Consider the following 16,595-nt stretch of genomic DNA (forward strand, 5'->3'; position numbering starts at 1 on the left):
AAGCAGCTGTGGTCTGGCCCGCGTGCGTGTGCCCACCTGCTGCCGTAGGAAAGAGCGCACACGGCGCACCCTTCTGTAATGTGGGTCATCAGCCCCCCGTTTCTGTATTGATCTTCTCTGTCTGCATTTTTATCTAATTTTGTTAATCCGGACCCACCACTGTAGTTTTCTTGTACCTTGCTAAGTTGACTGCTGATGTGTGGAGTTCAGTTGATGTTGACTGTTTGTTTGCATTTCCACAGGCACATGATAGATTTGTCCCACATAAATGTGGCCCTGATTGTTGAGTGATTTCTAGCAGGAGACGCTGACCTGACGCTGCCCGCGCTGTGGGATTTCTCCGAGGGAGCTGCAGCACAGGATCCCCTCAAGCGCAGGCCTCTCCGTCCGCAGTCTTGCGTAACTGCTGTGTGGAGCGCCGCACGGCCCAGTGTTGATTCCCGCAGAGCTGGACTTGGGGACACGGCGGACTGGGGTTTGCTGTTAGACTGCTTCACGTTCTGTTGTCACCACAGAGAACTACAGTTTTCGTTTGCTTTTGTTTTCAAAGTGCTCACAATGCATGTAGACATCGTTCTTCGTGATCGTACTGTGTGGTCGATCACAGTGACTTAGATTCAGGAAGGAACATTAACGTCACCAATTCTAAGTAGTTTTTCACAACAAAGAATACTTGATAATGGTTGCACTTATCTTCAGTGCAGGCTAGACAATTGTTTTCCCAGCCAAGCGTAACTTGCGCTGTCTTCTCAGAAAGCCCTCAAAAGGCTCTTGGAAAAACGTAGATGAAAATGTGGGTGATTGTGATTGACAGTTGCATACCCTGGAAAGCAGGGTATGAGGGTGGTTGGGAGCGGTGCCAGTGTGTGGCAGATTCTGCTTCTTGTGAATACTCCAAAAGCACTGACTGTGTGCTCCCAGCTCCAGACGGGACTCCCCACCCCTTGGCACCCTTCCCGAATCAGGCAGCGGTCCTGGCAGGCCCGCCCCGCCTCCCCGGGCCTAGAGAAGGTGCCCGTAGCGCTGCCACCTTGCAGCCCTTCCGGAGTCCCCTGCCGGGCGGGCGACACCACATATCTACCGCACGAGGTGGAGGGACGGCCCGGAGCTTGAACAGACCTGTGTGGGGTTTTTTTCCCTCTTTTTAAATGCAGCCCAAAGGGGCTTATTTGTGTCCCTGGCTCGGCGACATATGACATTCTTTCGGAACCTGGTTATCATTGCTTCGATTAACTCCTTGTTTTGGAAGGCTTTTGGAGCAGGGCTGCACCGTCCTTCCGCAGACTAGGAGCAGGTCCCCCCTCGTGGAGTGTGGCCTGAGGGACCGCCAAGCCCGGCGTGGAAATGACATGGGTTCGTAGCGCCAGTGAGCCTGGTTGAGGAGTTCTGGGTAGGTTCCTTTAGGTGAGACACTTGTTCCCCATAAAGCAACCCTTTAGTAAAATTCATTCTGGGCAAATGTTTAAAAAAGTGCCTTATTAAGTATTTCTGCTCACGAAGGAGATTTCACTGTTGTGGATTTATACTAATGTGGACCTGAGTGAGCTCTTTGAGCAAGTATTAGATACTAGGGCATACTCTGACTTTTTAGCTGTATTTTATACCTAAGATTTCCTGTCAGATTTAATAGTAGAATTAGAGGAAGCAGTAGCCCGCTGCCACCTAATGCCTCCGGGTAGCCCAGCGCAGACCCGCCGTGGACCCCGAAGCCCCCGCGGCCAGGCGTCCCCCGCCTCTCCGCCTTCTGGGGGGGCTGGGACACAGGCCCTGGGAACCTGTGTTGCCTTGTTCCCAAAGGTGACATTCTCTAGTGTCTCTTCAGTTGAAGTTACCTGAACGGGAGGGGCGTGTCCAGACCCCGTGAGGCTTGCTGCAGCGTTGGTCCTGCGGTCAGAGCCCGGAAGATGCAGTGGTTGTAGATGGCTGCTTTTCAGAAGATGTTGGGGCCAGGAACAAGTAGGCACTCCTAGGCTACGCTAGAACAGCCTCCAGCCGAGGCGCCCGGCCCCGCTGGTTCCCGAAGGCCCTGACGACGCTGCGGAAGGCCGTGTCACGCGCCAGGGCTGCCTTGCCGCCCCGGTGGAGGGTCCACAGTCAGGGCCGCGCGCCTGCCCGCTCTTGTCACAAGTAGATACGGATGTGCTCGTGGATTTACAAGCGTAGTTTATCTGGTTCAGTCCGCCAAGAGCTGCACTGCAGCGAAGAGCTTGGCAGCCTGGAAGCTCTCCTTGCGAGAGCTCAGAGCACTTCCCCATGCGGGGCGGTGCGCAGGCTTTCAGTTGATGGACTTCCTTTATCACCGAGGACCAGCTGATGCCTAAGATGGGGTAGTCTGTGCTGTGGTCTTGACACCAAAGAGCTGCACTGGTGTCCGGAAAGTAGGCACAGAAACACGCTCTCTTCTAGTTAGTGCCGATAAACTAATCGGTCCTACGTGGGCACCGCTGCCAAAGACGGACCTGTGGCTCCTCTCAGGTCTGCTGCTGGCATTGTCTAGTGGGACACGGGTGTCCGGGACGTGTGTGTCCGTAACTGTCTGCACACACGGAAGCTTTCTCTTGTTGTGACGGTCTTGAAGGCCTTGGGCCAGGGGGTTAGAAGGCTCAGCGCCGCCGCCTCCGTGCGCCCAGCCATTGGGCACGGCCCCTGGCGGTGCCCCCGCCCCCGCCCCGGCCCGGGAGCAAAGGCTTAGTTTCCTGGAAGGGGACTGTGGAAAAGGAAAGAAGCAGAATTAGAAAGGAACGTTATTGCCGTGGTCGGTGCGCTTTCCGCAGAGAAATCAGGCCACCGTCAGCTGAACCCTCTTGGAAGATCTGTTGCAACCATTATCTTTGTTCTTTATTTATCATGCATTTAAAATGAGATGCAGAAGCATTTAACATACTATGTAAATACGGACCTTTTAAAATTAAAATGTTATTGGAAATGCTTTCAATTCAGCAACAATCTTAGCTCTTTGTTAGTTCTCTTGTGTTGTCTTATCAGAGTTACATGGATACAGTTCCATAACTGTTGATGTGTTTGTGTGTATATTCGATTTTTATAAAGATGGTAGTAAGTCAATACATTTATCCTGACCTGTGTATTATTTGTTCCCAAGTTCAAGAAGCTTAAAGTCAGTAAATATCAATATATCGCATAAAGTAAACATAATAGGTGATTATGTGGAGCCAAGTTACTTTTTCTTTTTGCATTGTCTTGTTTTGATTTTGTGCTGTAATATAAGATCACGTAGCCGCTTATCTGAGCATAACCTTGCATTACCATTGGTCCGGCCACTTTGTTAAGTCCTTCTACTGATACTTTTCTAAAGGAGAAATCCTGTTTTTTCCCCAAAGGAAATGTTGAGGGGTTCCCCCCCTTTCTGGCAGGCAGCATCATAAGTAGGTGCCGGTATCCTTGCCCCAGGGGGGACTGGAGGGGTTGGGGGGTCTTCATAAGAACTACTTTTCTTGGGTCATTCTTTTGATTTGTAATGGTCCTGGATAAACAATTGTTGGCGCTTGGTTCTGTAGCATTTCTAAATTGTGACAGCTTAGATCCTGCACCCAGGGGTCTTTTTTCAAAGAGCATTTTCCTCAGTTTGCAAACAGAAGACTTTGTTGCCCGTGGAAGGAGATTGGGAGAGCTGTCCAGGGTGGACGGAGTGAGGAATGATGGAGAGGGTGGGGAGGAGAGCTTTGCAGAATGAGGAGTTGTAATGAGTATTATAATGAACTTTGGACACACAGACTCTTTTAAGAGGAGTCAGCCAGTCATGTTGGGAGACGGGAGAGTGGGCTCGCAGACGGCTGTCGCTGGGGGACGGGAGGGTGTCCACCCGTCAGGGATAGCCACCCTTCCTTGCCTGGGCCTTGAGCTCTTCTTCCTCAGGAGGAGGCTGGACTGGCTCCCATCGGGTGGAGATGCACAGAGGCAGGGCCTTGCTCAGAGGGTTGGTTTTGAGAACCTATCATTTCCGTTCTTTTTTTCTTTCTTTCTTTCTTTGTTTTTTTTTTTGGCTTGTGGTTTTCTGTTTTGTTCTGTTTATTTTGTTGTTGTTGTTTTTTTAATTAATTTCTTTGTTATTTAATTGAAGGTAAGCTCACCATGCTGGTAGACCGCTGGACTGACAGGGACCCTGTTGCGGACGGTCGGGTTTTGGTAGAGGCCTGCGTGCCCAGTGCCTGGAGCGCCCTCGAGCCTCCTTGTCCCTCGCAGTTCCTCAGAGAGCCCCCGCGCCCCGCCGACAGGACTTGCATCCCCCGTCAGCCTGCGCTGCCCTCAGCAGATGGCTCTGGGCTCCCTGACTGGCACACTGCCCTTCTCGGGGTCATTTTGAATTTTTCCTCCCTTCCTGCTTGGAGGACTGTTCTGGTTTCACATACTCACTGGTAGACCTAATTTTACTTCCTTTAGTCAGGTAGAGTCCCACCCCCCCACCTTTTTTATTTATTTATTTGGAGTTGGGGGCGCTTCTGAGAGGTAGCCCTTGGTTCTTTACAAGTTTTTAAGTGACATCATTCTAAAAGGGAATTTCCTGAACGGCAGGAGGGGGCGGGTGATAGAGACGGGGCCAGGAGCCACTTGTTTCCCCCCCCCCCCCCCGTGAAGGAAGCCACAGGAGCTTAGATCATGTAGGGGAAAGTTTAGATATTTTACTGTGTTTCATGAGCATTTCGATTAACCTTTTCAACTATTTTTAAAACTTGTAAATGAAGTGTTATTTTGGACATTCGTAAATATGAACTCTCCAAAGGCATTTGGCCTTGAATCACTAGTAAATCCTAAGGATTTTGTGTAAGGTTTTTTTGCAACCTATTTAATTGTCATCATTTAAAGCGCCCATGGTTTTGTGTCCTAGAACCAAAGCAAAACTCACTGATTCATATTGGATCCCAGGTATACCTTCTTCTGGTAGCGTATGGTTGGGAAGGATCATTGGTTTTACACGTTGTAACCTGCCTTTTCTAGAGGATGTTTTTAAAACTCTTAACTCTCTCTTTTCTGTGCCGTGTTGTGGTAGGAAATCTTTTCATTAAGATGGGCAGGTAGAGCAGGTATCTTTCTTTAGTGAGAAGTTGCTTTTCCCTTTTATTTCTAACCAACTAAAATGTAAAAAGATCATGTTGGTGTTTTGCTCTGTTTTATTTTGCTAATTTTAAAACGTATGTAGAAAAATACAGGCCCTTTAAAAAGAAACAATGTAGTTTAAAATTTTTAATACATTGCACAGAGTGCACAGATGTACTATTTTAATATATTCTGTATTTAGTAATATACTCTAGAAAGTAGACCCTGACATTCTTTTAGCATGATTTTCCTTTAAAATTAGTTTTCTTCATAAGGGCACACATAGCGGAAGCTGATTTTTAAGGGACTGTTTCAGTTTTATGCCCTGCAGTATTACCTTAGACTGTCTAACGTAGGTCTTTGAATCAGCAACACACATTTATACTCTGAACTGAAGGGCGAGTGAGACTTCATGTTGATAATCCATCTTTGCTTTTCACAGGCATGGGATCCAGAATCGCTTTTCCTCTGTGAGGATTTTCACTCTCCGTCTTCGTCTTTAATTCTACACTTTAATTTCCAGGTTCGACAGCAGCGAAGCCTGAAATCTTTCCTTCCCAGCTGCTTCTCCGTGTTGGGCGCCTCCATCCTCTGGGGCCTGCGTGCCCCCCCCTCCTTCTGTTCTCTTGCACTTTCCTTCCCCAAACCCGTCGACCAGCCACCACTGAGGGCTCCTTTCCCCTTCTGGAAAATCCCTTTCTTTGACTTCGTCATCTCTGGATGTCCTTCTCCTCCTCCCCACCTGCCTTTGGTGATGGACTTCTCCGTTTGCTGATGGTGCTACATTCTTTCTTGCTCCTCTGTCCCGTCTTAACATTTAGAATTCCTCTCGGGGTGGGGGTGGGGGGGTGGCTACGAGAATGTTGTGGATATTTTTGCACGGTGTTTAAAATCGATTGCATCTTCTCCTTTGCTTTGACAGGTTTTTACTCATGCTTTGTTCCCCCAGGTCTCTGTTGGAGAGAATAACGTCTGAATTCTATTATTTTGCAGTTTGACTTGTAGGAGTGTGGGGCCCCCCAGCCGCCGGCGTCGTGCCGCTTGCGGGGAGCGTGTGATTAATCTCCCCCTTGTTTTCACCCTCTACTTCTGCAGGACCTCTTGTGCATGAGTTCAGTGTTAGTTGTGATGCGCCTATTTTTCCGCTGAAGTGGCGGCCTGTTTGACCCTTTGTTACTGCTCTCGCTGTGATCCTTCCTAACCGTAATGCGCACGCGCTGCCGAGCCGGTCTCTGCCGGCTCCGAGGTGGAGTCTGACGCTGTGTTTACTGGGAGTGCACTGAGAGTTCAGAAACCACCAGAGGACTGAACTGCTTTCCTCTGGGTTGCTCTCCTTCACGTTCTCTTCCAAACACTACACTTACCGTTGTGGGAGATGGCGTTGCCTTGCTTTACCCCAGTTTTCACTGTGCACTGAAGGCTGTGACAGCTTTATAAGGAATATATGTGAAGAACAGTAGTGACATGGTTGGAAAAAATGTATTGTGTGTGTATCGTTTGTGTGATTCCATACCAAGACGTGTCTCGAACTGTACTGTAATTTGGAAGATGTGTTAATAAAATACTTCGCAGTTCCCGCTTTTGTTCTGTAGCTTTTCTTTGATCTCGCCACTCAGACGCGGTCAGTCCCTCGTCTTAGCCACGTGGACAGACAGCACTGCGACCGCCCCGCGGGAGACCGGGTGGTGTTTCCCCTGAGGAGTGGGGGGTTGTCCCCAGGCCCGCAGATGTGCCCCCTCTGCCGTAGGCATCGGCTTGGGGATGGTCTCTAATTAGTGGACCCGCAGGAAGGTCAGAGCGACCGCTCGTCTTCAGCCACGTTCCACGGTCTGCAGAGTCTCAGCTGACAGTATGTTTCTTTTGTTGGAAGTGGGCGAGTTATATTTTCTTTTTATATTTTTTAAGGCATTACAAATAATTGTTAAAACTCTTCAAGGGACGTTTGTACACTGAAGCCGGAGAACAGTCATCCGTAATGTCACGCCCACATGCTGCCGCTGCGTGTGACGCCCGGTTTCCATTCGGGAAGTCGCACGGTGCGCCCTGCTGGGTGTCCGTACCCCATTTCCTGCGTCATCCGTGCTCTCCATGTTGCTACAGATCGCTCCTAATGTCCGGTCTGTTCTGAAAACAAAGTCTTTTGAAAATAACCCGCCACCCCGCCCCAGCCGTTGCAGGAAATCTTTGAGGAGACCCAGGTGTTGGCGTGCACACCCCTGTGCTGGGACGGGGTTCAGGCGGGAGGCGCTTAGTGGCTGCACCTCTCCTCACCTCCCGAAACCCGCCTTTCTCACCTGTGGGAAGGGGGCGTATCTTGTGACGATCAAGCGAAACAGTGTTGGTAACTTGTGACCCCGTGCCGGCCCCGGCAGTCCCTCGAGTTGTGTGGGTGATAGAGGCTCACTTGACTGAGGTCTCCGTGCCCTTCGTGGCATGAAAGAGAACCACCCGTGTTCTAGCTTAGGAGTGACCGTCACTCTCCACCCCGGCCCCTGTGGCGGGACTCAAGGCCGAGGTCCCTTCTCTCGTTTGACCTCTGCGTGGGCTACTTGAATCCTAGTGACAAAGGCCAACACGGAGGGGATGACCATGGTGCCCCCGCGAGCAGGAGGCCGGACAGCGGGAGGGCCTTGGCTCTGCTCCAAGCACCCGCCAGGGCCTCACTGACAAAAATGTTCCTGCTGAAGACCTCCCGCGGTACATTCCACCGCTCTTCTCCCGGCGTGAGGTGAGAGGGGAGGAGAGGAGGCAAGAGAAGAGGCTAATTGGGGGGAAAGCTGAGCAGGAAGTGATGCTTATCAGAGGTCTGTGCGGTTGGATTAATTTCTCAGATCCGACCTAATGGAATTTTTAACCCTAAATCAGAATCTGAAGATGGCTAGTGACTAAAGAAAGCCAAAACCATGTTTCTTCCGTTTTAATCCATGGGTAAGTTGTTCTTTGTCTAAAACCTGGCCTTGGCTTTGAGTGATGGGATCTCTGCCGAAGATGGGGCTGAAAATGCCTCTCGGTGTCAGGTAGCGAGTGGGAGATACTAGGTGGAAGGGGGCTCCTTCAGGGGTTCCTCCCTCCACGCTTGGTCCCCGCACAGGGCTGCACCCCGGCGGTTGGGGAGGGGTCTGCGTGCGTGTGTGCGGGCAGGCAGGCAGGCGCTTGGGAGGGCTGCCCGATCGCTGCCCAGGAGAGGCAGCAGGGGTCCGCCCCCCCGGCAGGTTCTGTCCGCCGCCTCCGACAGGCGCTCTCACCAGAACGCACGTTTCCGTATTTTGGAGGAGGTGATTTTACAGGTGAGTCTGAAGGGAGAAAGTGGAGAGTGAGTTCTCGAGGAGAAGTGCAGTGCGTAGGGAGTGTGGCTCCGCGTAGGGCCAGCGCGGGAGGCACCGGGTCTGGGCTGGAGGCGGCTCCCGGTGCTGTCCTGAGAGGGCGAAATGGCAGGTCTCCCTCTCACCCCGCGTCGGTTTGCGGGCTGTCCCCCATCACCGCCTCCTCGAGCACCCTTCGCTGCTTTGCGTTGTCTTTTCTCCCGGAACTGGGGCTCGTGGTGCTCGCCTGGAGGACTCGGATTCCGTGATTCCAGCCTTGCGTCCCAGCTGGGGCCCCGGGGGCTCCAGGGAAGTCCTCCCCAGTTCCCGTCACAGCCGTGGGGGCGTCTTTCCTCTCTGCTCCCACCCTGCACCGCGCACAACGTCGTCCCTGCTCTTTCTCAGGTGGCCTCACCAGGAGCTCGCCCGCCGCGCCGGCCACCAGCTCCGCCAGCCTGCCCACAGGGCCCCCCCGCCCGCTGTCCCGGCTCCTGTGCGGGCCAGCCCCCGACCTGTGCTGCACCCCCTTCCGCCCCCCGTTGAAGACCTCGCACCTGCCGAGTCTCCTCTCGGCCCGCAGCTCCTTGTCTCCCACTAGCAAGCAGACCCCCTTCGCTTCGCCCGACAAGGTTGGCTTTCTTTTCTTGCTGTCTGCGTTTTCTCCCTAAAATTCCCTCTTGAATCCACACCGACCTGGCTCGTCAGCCCAACACTTCCCCGAATCTTCTTTGCCAAGAATTCTAAGGGGCCCCATATTGCCAGAGGCAGAAGCGCCTCAGGACGCATGTCGACCCTTCAGTTTAGGAAAATCGGCCGCGTTCCTCCCGTGGCCTCCAGAACAACACCTCTTCCGTCTTGCCTCGCTGTGATCCGCCTCCTGGTCTCCTGGTTGGGTCCTCCTGGTGCTCTGTCTTCCTGTCTGCCAAAGGGGGGAGCCCCCGGACCTCCCCCCTTCTCCCTGCGTGACCCCAGGCAACCAGACCTCCCTTTCCGCTTAGATGTTCAGCAGGGGGTTCAAACTCAGTACGCGGAGCTTTGATCTTTCCCCCAGTCCCCCCATCGCAGTAGGTGGCAGCTCCTTTCTTAAGGACACTCAGGCCCCAAGCTTTGGGGTCAGCGTGCCTTCTCTCCTTGTCTAACACACGGCCCGTTACTGGGCCAGCGCGGTCTCCAAGAGTGTCTGGGGCCTCAGCCCTTCCCTTGGCCCCACAGCTAGCGCCCCAGCGGAAGCCACCCAGCTCTGTCCCACGGGTTAGACGGGTTTCCTAATCACGGAGAGACGCCCAGCACGGGGGCCCAGGACGAGCCCTTGGAAACCTGCGGTCTTGAGAACAACCCTCCCCCTCTGCAGACAGAGAAGCAAAGCTCGGAAGCAGAGAGGAAGTCAAGGCTCCTCCTCCCTCACTTCCCCACCGGACCCAAGAGGAGGGTGGGCCAGGGACTCTGCCCAGCGTCAACCCCACTTCTCCCCATCCGACTGCTGCGGCCGGAGCCACACCCTTCCTTCCTCTACCCTGCCCCTCGGCGTCCCGAAGGGTCTCCCAGCGTTGCCCGTGGCGGCCCCCCGTCCACACGGCAGCTCCTCAGCCTGTCGCGGGCAAGGCCACACTTGGCTGGTTTTGCCGCAGGGCGACACCAAGCCGACGGTGCACGCCGCGCCGCGATGGCGCTGTGGAGGCGTGGGCACCGATGTCCTTCGTGTCCCCAAGCCCCGGGGCAGCAGCCGCTCGAGCCACACGCAGCGGGGCTGTGGCTTTGTGGTCTTGGGCGTGAAGGCAATGCCTAGTGACTTCCATGTTCTGGGCCCCCCTTTACTTTTGAAAATGTGACATTATGTTAACGGGGGACGCTCTCGCGTGTGCACATCTGCTCCACACCTGGCATCTCCGGGGGGGCTGTTTCCGGGGGGTCTTCCCACCTCGGGGGCGAGTCTCCTGCGCCACCCATCCTCTGCCGGGCTTATCCGGGTCGGGGGTCCTTGCAGTAGTGCCTCCCCGCAGGTGGTGAGCCCCGGGTGCTCGCGGGGGCGCCGGGTGCTGCGCGGGTGCGGGCTGCAGGCTCCTCCAGAAGCTGCCGGCTCCGCTTGCCCGCGAAGGGCCGCCTTTCCCGGCTGCCCGGCAGATGCCGCTCTCCCCCCGGGCGGGCGGCGGACCCGCGGCTCCGGCCGGCCTCGTCGGTGGGCTCGCCCACTCCTTCGTTCGGTGGCTAGGGAGCGCCTGCCGCGTCGCCTCCCGGCAGTGCCGGCCACCGAGGTCAGAGCCTCGCGCAAGAGCGTCCCCGCGCTGCCCCCGTGGGCGGGAGCCGCAGGCCCGGAGCTGCCCGGGCACCCAGGCCTCGGGTCGGAGACCGCGTGGGCGCGGCCGTGGCTTGTGGGGTCCGCGCGGGGCTGTGCGGGGCTGACTGCAGAGCCCGCGCTCCCGTCCCCGGTGCGCCTCCGCGGGGGAGGCCCCAGGCCTGGGGGAAAAGCCCTTTTCCCACCCGTGAGCACATCTGGGCAATGCGTCTGGGTGCTGGCTTTGGGCCTGGTAAAATGAGCCCCTCACCACTTCACGGACGCATGTGACCTTACTTATTTCCATCCCAAACTCAACGAGACGCTTCTCCAAATGACTCCTGGTCATTTAGGACATTCTAGAAGCAACAGCAAATGCACAGGCGCCTAGATCTCTAGGATTCCCCCTCGGGTGGCATTTTGGCGGCTGTTCCGGGATTTACTGGTGACCCCGGGGTCACTAGGATGGATTTAGAGGTAGGAAACAGAACGAAGAATTTCTTCGTTTTCAAGCTAAAATATTTTGTTTTTGCTTACATAGTACTAAATTGCCATTGAGACAAATGTGGAAAATACAGATAAGCGAAAGGGAGAAATGAGGTCACTTGCCATTCCAGAGACAGTCATTGGTGAGATGTCAGCGTGTATCCAAACGTTTTTCTAGGAAAACACACACGCGCGTGCACACACACACACACGGAGGTGGGACCGAAGTGTGCATAATGCTTTGGAACCGGCTGTTTTTCACCGCATGATGTGTTGTAAATATTTCCTCATGAAGCTGAGTATGTTGTATGACACTCCCGAGTTTACCGAACTAATTCCGTAGTGTTGGACACGGAAGCTGCTGCCCAGATTTGCAGGCGACGGACACCACGGCGGAAGCATGACAGGACCCTGAGCGTATGCAAATCTGGTTGTTTCCTTGGTGTCAGTTCCAACAGTAGAAATGCTGAGCCAACGGACGCAGAATTCCCAGGCTTCGGTGACTCGCTGCCAAGTGGTGCCGCGGTGACATTAATCCCCACGGCCGTCCTACCCCAATCCCGGGCCAACCCTACGTATACCATGTGTTAAAATCTCTTCCTCTTCCCACTTCTCCCACCATTTACTCTGCGGAACTGGGGGCTGAGCGTCAGGCAGAGTTTAAAGAGGTGGGAAGGAGGAGGCAGGCCAGGCCCAGAGGAGCTGGGAGGAGGGGCCCGGGGAGGGTGACGGCACGGGTCTCCTCCTTCCCTCCCTGCAGTGGGTGGACTGATGAAGCTCCAAAGCCGAATGTTCGAATCCCAGCCCCTTCCCTTAGCTGGGCGATCTGGGAGAAACCACTTGCTTTCCTACAGGTTACTCTTCTCATCTGTGAAGTGAAGGGAGCAGTGTCCGAGCCGTAGAAGGATGAAAGCCTCGTGCAGAGTTGCTATCCCTTATTGGTGATCAAGATGGGAAGAGAAACCACTCTCTGGGTGTTTCACGGGTAATAATGTGGGCTTTTTCCATTCCTGCTAGGAAATTTGAAGAGTGCGTAAATTTTTTTTTTTTTAAGATTTTATTTATGTATTTGTCAGAGAGAGAGCGCACAAGCAGGGGGAGTGGCAGACGGAGAGGGAGAGGCAGACTCCCCGCTGAGCAGGGAGCCCGATGCGGGACTCGATTCCAGGACCCTGGGATCATGACCCGAGCCAACAGCAGATGCTTAACCGACGAAGCCCCCCCCTCCCCGGTGCCCCCGAGTGCATGAATTCTTTAAGATCTTCCTTAGCCCCTAGAACAGCCTTATAAATTCCTAAGATACCTACTGACCAACTTACTGACCCAAACCAAAAAACCCAGAATCCCCTTTGTCTCCCTCTGTGCCCCATTTTCTCTGCCTCTCACACGAGGGCAGGAAGGGAAAGCATTCGCCCACGGGAGCCCGCGGCCCGGGCTGCCCGCACCCCCCGCCTGCCCCCGCCTCTCTGCTGTCCCCCCGGCCCCGCGATGCCTGTCCCAGGGCGGTCACCCTCCCCGTTCCATTCCTCTCAAAACCTGTTCTCAGAGAAGGATTTGATATTTAAGAAGTGACTTCAGTGTCTGATTCCCCAGGGCTTTAGCACTGATAGTCTAAGCTAGCTCTCCTTGCGGGAAGAAGGCAGCTCGCCCCTGCTCGCTGACCTTCGGTGCCCTTGACGTCTGGCGGGCGGGATGCCCAACTCGGAGGAAGGCCACTCCTCACTGCGCGGCAGGCAAGAGAGACCCCCGTCCCAGACTCTCCCATTGCCCACTGCCTGCCTCTTGCACACTCACACACACACAACTGACGCACACCCACGCACACTCACAGTTCACCCACACGTGCTTGCACACTCACTCTCAGTTCGTCCACACACACACTCGCCTCACACGCGCGCTCACACCCACAGAACACTTAACACGCACGGGCACACACAGCCGCGCTGGGAGACCCTCTCCAGGTGTGCACGCGAAGGGAAGCAGCGGGAGCCCCGCCTCTGCGGACCCCGCCCGGGCCCCCCGCACCCCCCGAGGAGGGCAGAGGTCACGGGGGCCGGAGGGCGGGTGCGGCCAGGTGGGGAGGCCCCAGCCTCTAGGAGCCGGGGCTCAGGGCTGCCGGAGCGCGCCCACCTGGAAGACCCAGCCCTTGGTTGCTCGAGACGGCAGAGCTGGGGCCCTCTGCCGGGTATACCCGCAGGCAGACAAAAGTATTTTTAAACTCATTTCCCTGACCTAAAAAGGCTCTTTTTTGACTGAACACCTAGTCGTTAGGACCGACATGGGAGCCCTGGGAGCACTGCCTATAAATAGCTCAGCGCTCCAGCTGGGGAGGCAGCTCGGGCCTCTGCAGGTGTCCGGGGGCCGGGCGCGGGGCGTCCTGGCGAGGGGGGGGCGCTGCACTGGCTTGTTCTCAACGGCAGGACATGGGCTGGGGCTCGTCGTGGACCGGTGCCGGTCGCCCCCGGGGCCCCCCGCTGCTGCCCGTCCTGCCCCCTCAGGGGAGGCACGGAAGGCCGTGGGCATCTCGGCCTGCAGAGGTGAGGGGCTGCCGGCGGCTGGGGAGGGGGGCGGTGGGCCCGGACCGCCAACCGCAGCCACATGATGACAGGGCAGGACCTGAGCCCCCGAATTTAATAGCAAGTTTCTTCTTCTGAGCAAGGGAAGTGGGCTCCTTATACTGAACTAGGAAAATACAGAAAATGTATCAAATCTGCACCTACCTGAAGTCCCTCAAATCCCAGCTAACTCCCCAAACCCGCTTCGTCTCGGAAACGGCCAGAACCCAGGGGGGCCGTGCATCCCCGGCTCTGCTCCCACCTCCGTGATGAGCTGCCTCGGAGCTCACTTGTATTTGTATTGGTTTTACTTGTATTTTCCCACAGTGGTAAGTCAGTCCTGCCCGATGATGCACGGTGCTCTCTCTGCTGAGGCCAGTTCTCTCTGTCCCGCCTGCGGAACTCCCCAGGCGCCGGGCGTGGCTGGCTCAGTTTCCCTGTTGGTCCTGGCCCCATACTGGGGGCTCACCTCCTCCTGGCCCCTCCGGCCTCGGCCTGGGGGAGAAGGGGAATTCCTTCTCCCCCAGGAAGGGAAGGAAGGAAGAGCTGCTGTGGGGCGCGGGGCGCGAGGGGTCCGTGGGACAGCCCGGGCCTCTCGCAGGGGTGCGCACCAGGGGTCTTCACCGGGAGCTAAACGGAGATGGGACGGAGGGGTAGAGCCTCCGGGCCGCCCCACGAGGACAGGGGCGCACTGCTCGGTGCCCCCCCGGCTTCCTTCTCTCACCCCCGATACGGCTCTGGGGGGATGCAGAGCAGTGACCTTAGCTGCTCCCCAAACCTGTGGGCAGGCCCCGACATCAGCCCGTGGCCTGGTCTGGATAGGAAGCATGGCAGATGTCAGAGTTCATGCGGGCGGGAAGGAGGGGGCTGCGCTCCAGGGACGTGCTTCTCGCAGTGGGGTTCAGATGAGGTCAGGCGTAGCGCAGGGTTACAGCCAACTCCAGCACGGAAGGTTCTGGACATCTGATGAGCGCTGGTCTGTTAGATGTTCTGTTGTTCCTCAAACTTCTTCCTTAAAAGGGACAACACCTTGAGGGGGATGCTTTTCCTGACCCCAGCCCTGGAGGCCGCCCAGAGATTCGCCGTGGCCTTGGGTCCGCATTGAAGCGACCCTTGGGCTCTAATCAGGGGCACCCGGGAGGACAGGGCTTTCTGGAAGGAAGTAGCCTGGAGAGGGAGAGAGCCCTCCGTCCCCAGCCACACCGCATCCAACATCCAGCCCTGCTCAGGCCCCTGCCGGGCCTGGACTGCAGCGGGCGGGATCTTCCTTACAGCCGCACTGGCCCCCGACCGACCCAGCGCGACAGCCATGCTGGCGGAAGGCCGCCTTCTCTTTCCTGTTGAGGTCGCACGGTCCCCTCCACGTGGGTCACCCTAGAAGGAAGTCGCGCTTCATCACCTTGTTGTTCTGTGTCCGCCCGCGGCAGCCAGCCCTGCGTGGCCACAGCCGACGTCCGACGGCAGCGACCCCACTGAGGACGACCTCGAGGGTCTGTTCAGAGAATCCGAGTGCTTTCATCTCCCCAGTGTTGTGTTTCCTTTGGGTGTAGACAGACGTGTTCAGCCTCACCTGGATCCAGGTGGAGCCTATCGGCCGTAGCAAGCGGCTGGCCTTCAAGCGGGAGCATTTCTGGGTTGCAAGGGACCGTGGGTCTGCCGCCTCACCTCCCTGTGAGCGGGCGGAGGCCCAGCAGTGTCCACGGCCCTCCCAAACCCAAGGGCGGTCAGTGGTGGGGCCGCAGTGGTCCCCAGTCCCTGGCTCCCTCTCGGTGAGGCTGAGTCCACACAGAGGAGCCTGGCTACGGCACCCAGGGCTTCTCAGAGGGGCCCCCACGACCACTGTCGCCCTGTGTGGCCCCGTGCTTCCCGTAAACCCCGCCTTGGGTCGCCCGCTTACCCCAAGGCGTGCGAAGCGGTGTCCGGGGAGGGGAGCCGAGGGCTGTGGAGACCAGGGGCCTGGTCCCAGCCGCGCAGCCCAGCGAGGCCCCCCACACCCAGCGGCCTGCCCCTTCCAGGCGCCCGGACGGCCCACAGGAGGGCCTGCCCAACCCCTCAGCTCTGGAAACGGCCGCAGCCGCCCGTCCCTCTGCAGGGCCTGGTGCCCAGAAAGGGGGGCGCTCCACCTCACTTAAGACAGAGTGGGGGGAACTGTTGCTCCAGGACCGGCAGAGAAGTAACTGCCTTCCTGGGTCCCCAGACAGGAGTCCTCTTTGCTCCTCCCTTCTGACCACTGGTGTTCAGGCCGTGGTCCACCCACGACCCAGGCCGATCCGCTGGGCGGGCTGGGCCGGCTGAGCTTTAATTTGGGTCACGCTCGGCCTGCACCGGACGGCCCGCGCCGCCCGCTCCAACCGGAGCCCTCACGTCTCCTTGACCCTCCTCCCTGGGGCCTGACCTGCTGTCCCTCCTCTCTGTTAGAGGACACTTGGGGATTTGTTCTGATGAGCCCCCGGCTGGGCACCGACCACCGCCTTTGCGGCCCCGGCCGCCCGCGCAGATGCCAGCGCCCGCCTCTGCGCACGGCGACCAGCAGAGGGCGCTCGGACTCCACTCAGGGCAGCGTCTTCCAGCCCGGCGGCCGCGCTGATGCTGGAGGCACCTGGGGGACCTTGGAGGGCCCGCGCCCCAGGCGGCGTGCCGCGCTGGCCCAGCACCCCGTATCTCCCCGACCCCCTCTGCTCCCGGCCTCCTCTTAGACTCAGCCTGACGCGATCAGGGACAGCGCCAGGGGCGCGGGAGGCTGCCAGGGGCACTGCCCGCGAGGGCTGGAGCCGCCTGCCCCGGGAGCTTCCCCAGGCCCGAGGCGCGGACCGCGGAGTGGCCGGCCACGGAGCTGGAAACCCGCCGCGGGAAGGGCTGGGCGCACAGCCAGCAGTGGAGGCTGGGGCCTGGGTGCTGGGCGCTGGGGCCTGGGGGCTGGGGCCTGGG

The 16,595-nt window shown here is 57.2% G+C and overlaps 1 protein-coding gene across 5 annotated transcripts in view; it reads left to right on the plus strand.

The window, feature by feature from the left end:
- RBM33 (RNA binding motif protein 33) overlaps window positions 1-6,631 on the plus strand; it is a 127,124-nt gene extending 120,493 nt beyond the window's left edge. For all 5 annotated transcript variants that reach the window (XM_035029865.1, XM_035029866.1, XM_035029867.1 and 2 more), the window contains one exon: window positions 243-6,631. In XM_035029865.1, the coding sequence (XP_034885756.1) occupies window positions 243-291 (49 nt within the window). In that variant the 3' untranslated portion in view covers window positions 292-6,631. The remainder of the gene's footprint in view (window positions 1-242) is intronic.
- Window positions 6,632-16,595: the final 9,964 nt, after the last annotated feature.

The sequence above is a fragment of the Mirounga leonina genome, unplaced genomic scaffold, assembly GCF_011800145.1.
Source record: "Mirounga leonina isolate KUSES-001 unplaced genomic scaffold, KU_Mleo_1.0 Mir_321, whole genome shotgun sequence".
Taxonomy (NCBI): Eukaryota; Metazoa; Chordata; class Mammalia; order Carnivora; family Phocidae; genus Mirounga; species Mirounga leonina.